This window comes from Nanorana parkeri, unplaced genomic scaffold (assembly GCF_000935625.1).
Source record: "Nanorana parkeri isolate BGI_ZX_2015 unplaced genomic scaffold, ASM93562v1 scaffold1691, whole genome shotgun sequence".
In the NCBI taxonomy this organism is placed as follows: domain Eukaryota; kingdom Metazoa; phylum Chordata; class Amphibia; order Anura; family Dicroglossidae; genus Nanorana; species Nanorana parkeri.
Genome location: NW_017307959.1, coordinates 204772 through 205393, shown reverse-complemented (window position 1 = coordinate 205393; position 622 = coordinate 204772). Strand labels below are relative to the sequence as shown.

Sequence of the window (622 nt, the reverse complement as noted above, 5' to 3'; positions counted from 1 at the left end):
AGCACGTTTTTTGACGTGTATTTGATGCGTTTTACCGCATTACAGACGCATTCCATTTTTTTTTGTTTCCCAGTTAGCTGCAGTGCGGTGCTTTTCTGGCACATTTTTGTTGCGTCTTGAGGCGTTTGTGCGTTTTCCGGACCAGAGAAAATGTGACATGCAGTATCTTTCTTTGTCCGGAATGGAAAGCACTGCGCTCGTGTGATCTGGGGCCCATAAAACACATAGGGATACATTGTGATGCGTTTTAGTGCAGGAGCGAACTGCTCTGGTCTGGACAGAATCCGGACATCGTGTGAACAAGCCCTCTTTCATGAGTTTCTTTGTGATCATACTCACAGGATAGGAAGATTAATTCCGTCTCTGCCCCGCAAAGTGTCTGCTTGAGGGTGACAGAACTTCCTCTCGCCCTTTCATGCATCTGACAATGCAAATCGGGAACTGCTTGCTCTTATTCTCTTATGGGAATGGCCAGCTTGCCTCACCCGTTTGGCTACTGCCCGTTGGATAAGGGCTCAACATAAAAGTATATGACTGTCAGAAAAATAAAATGCACTCTTTTTTTTTTTTTTTTTTTGCCCTTACCTCGTCTCCACAGACCGGTGTGGTGAGGGGCAATCAT

The 622-nt window shown here is 45.7% G+C and overlaps 1 protein-coding gene across 1 annotated transcript in view; it reads right to left on the bottom strand.

Annotated features, from left to right (window-relative positions):
* Positions 1-622, bottom strand: part of LOC108799316 (F-box/WD repeat-containing protein 11-like) — a 55708-nt gene extending 55086 nt beyond the window's left edge. Inside the window, exon 1 of the mRNA XM_018571168.1 lies at positions 586-622. Within this exon, the coding sequence (XP_018426670.1) occupies positions 586-622 (37 nt within the window). The remainder of the gene's footprint in view (positions 1-585) is intronic.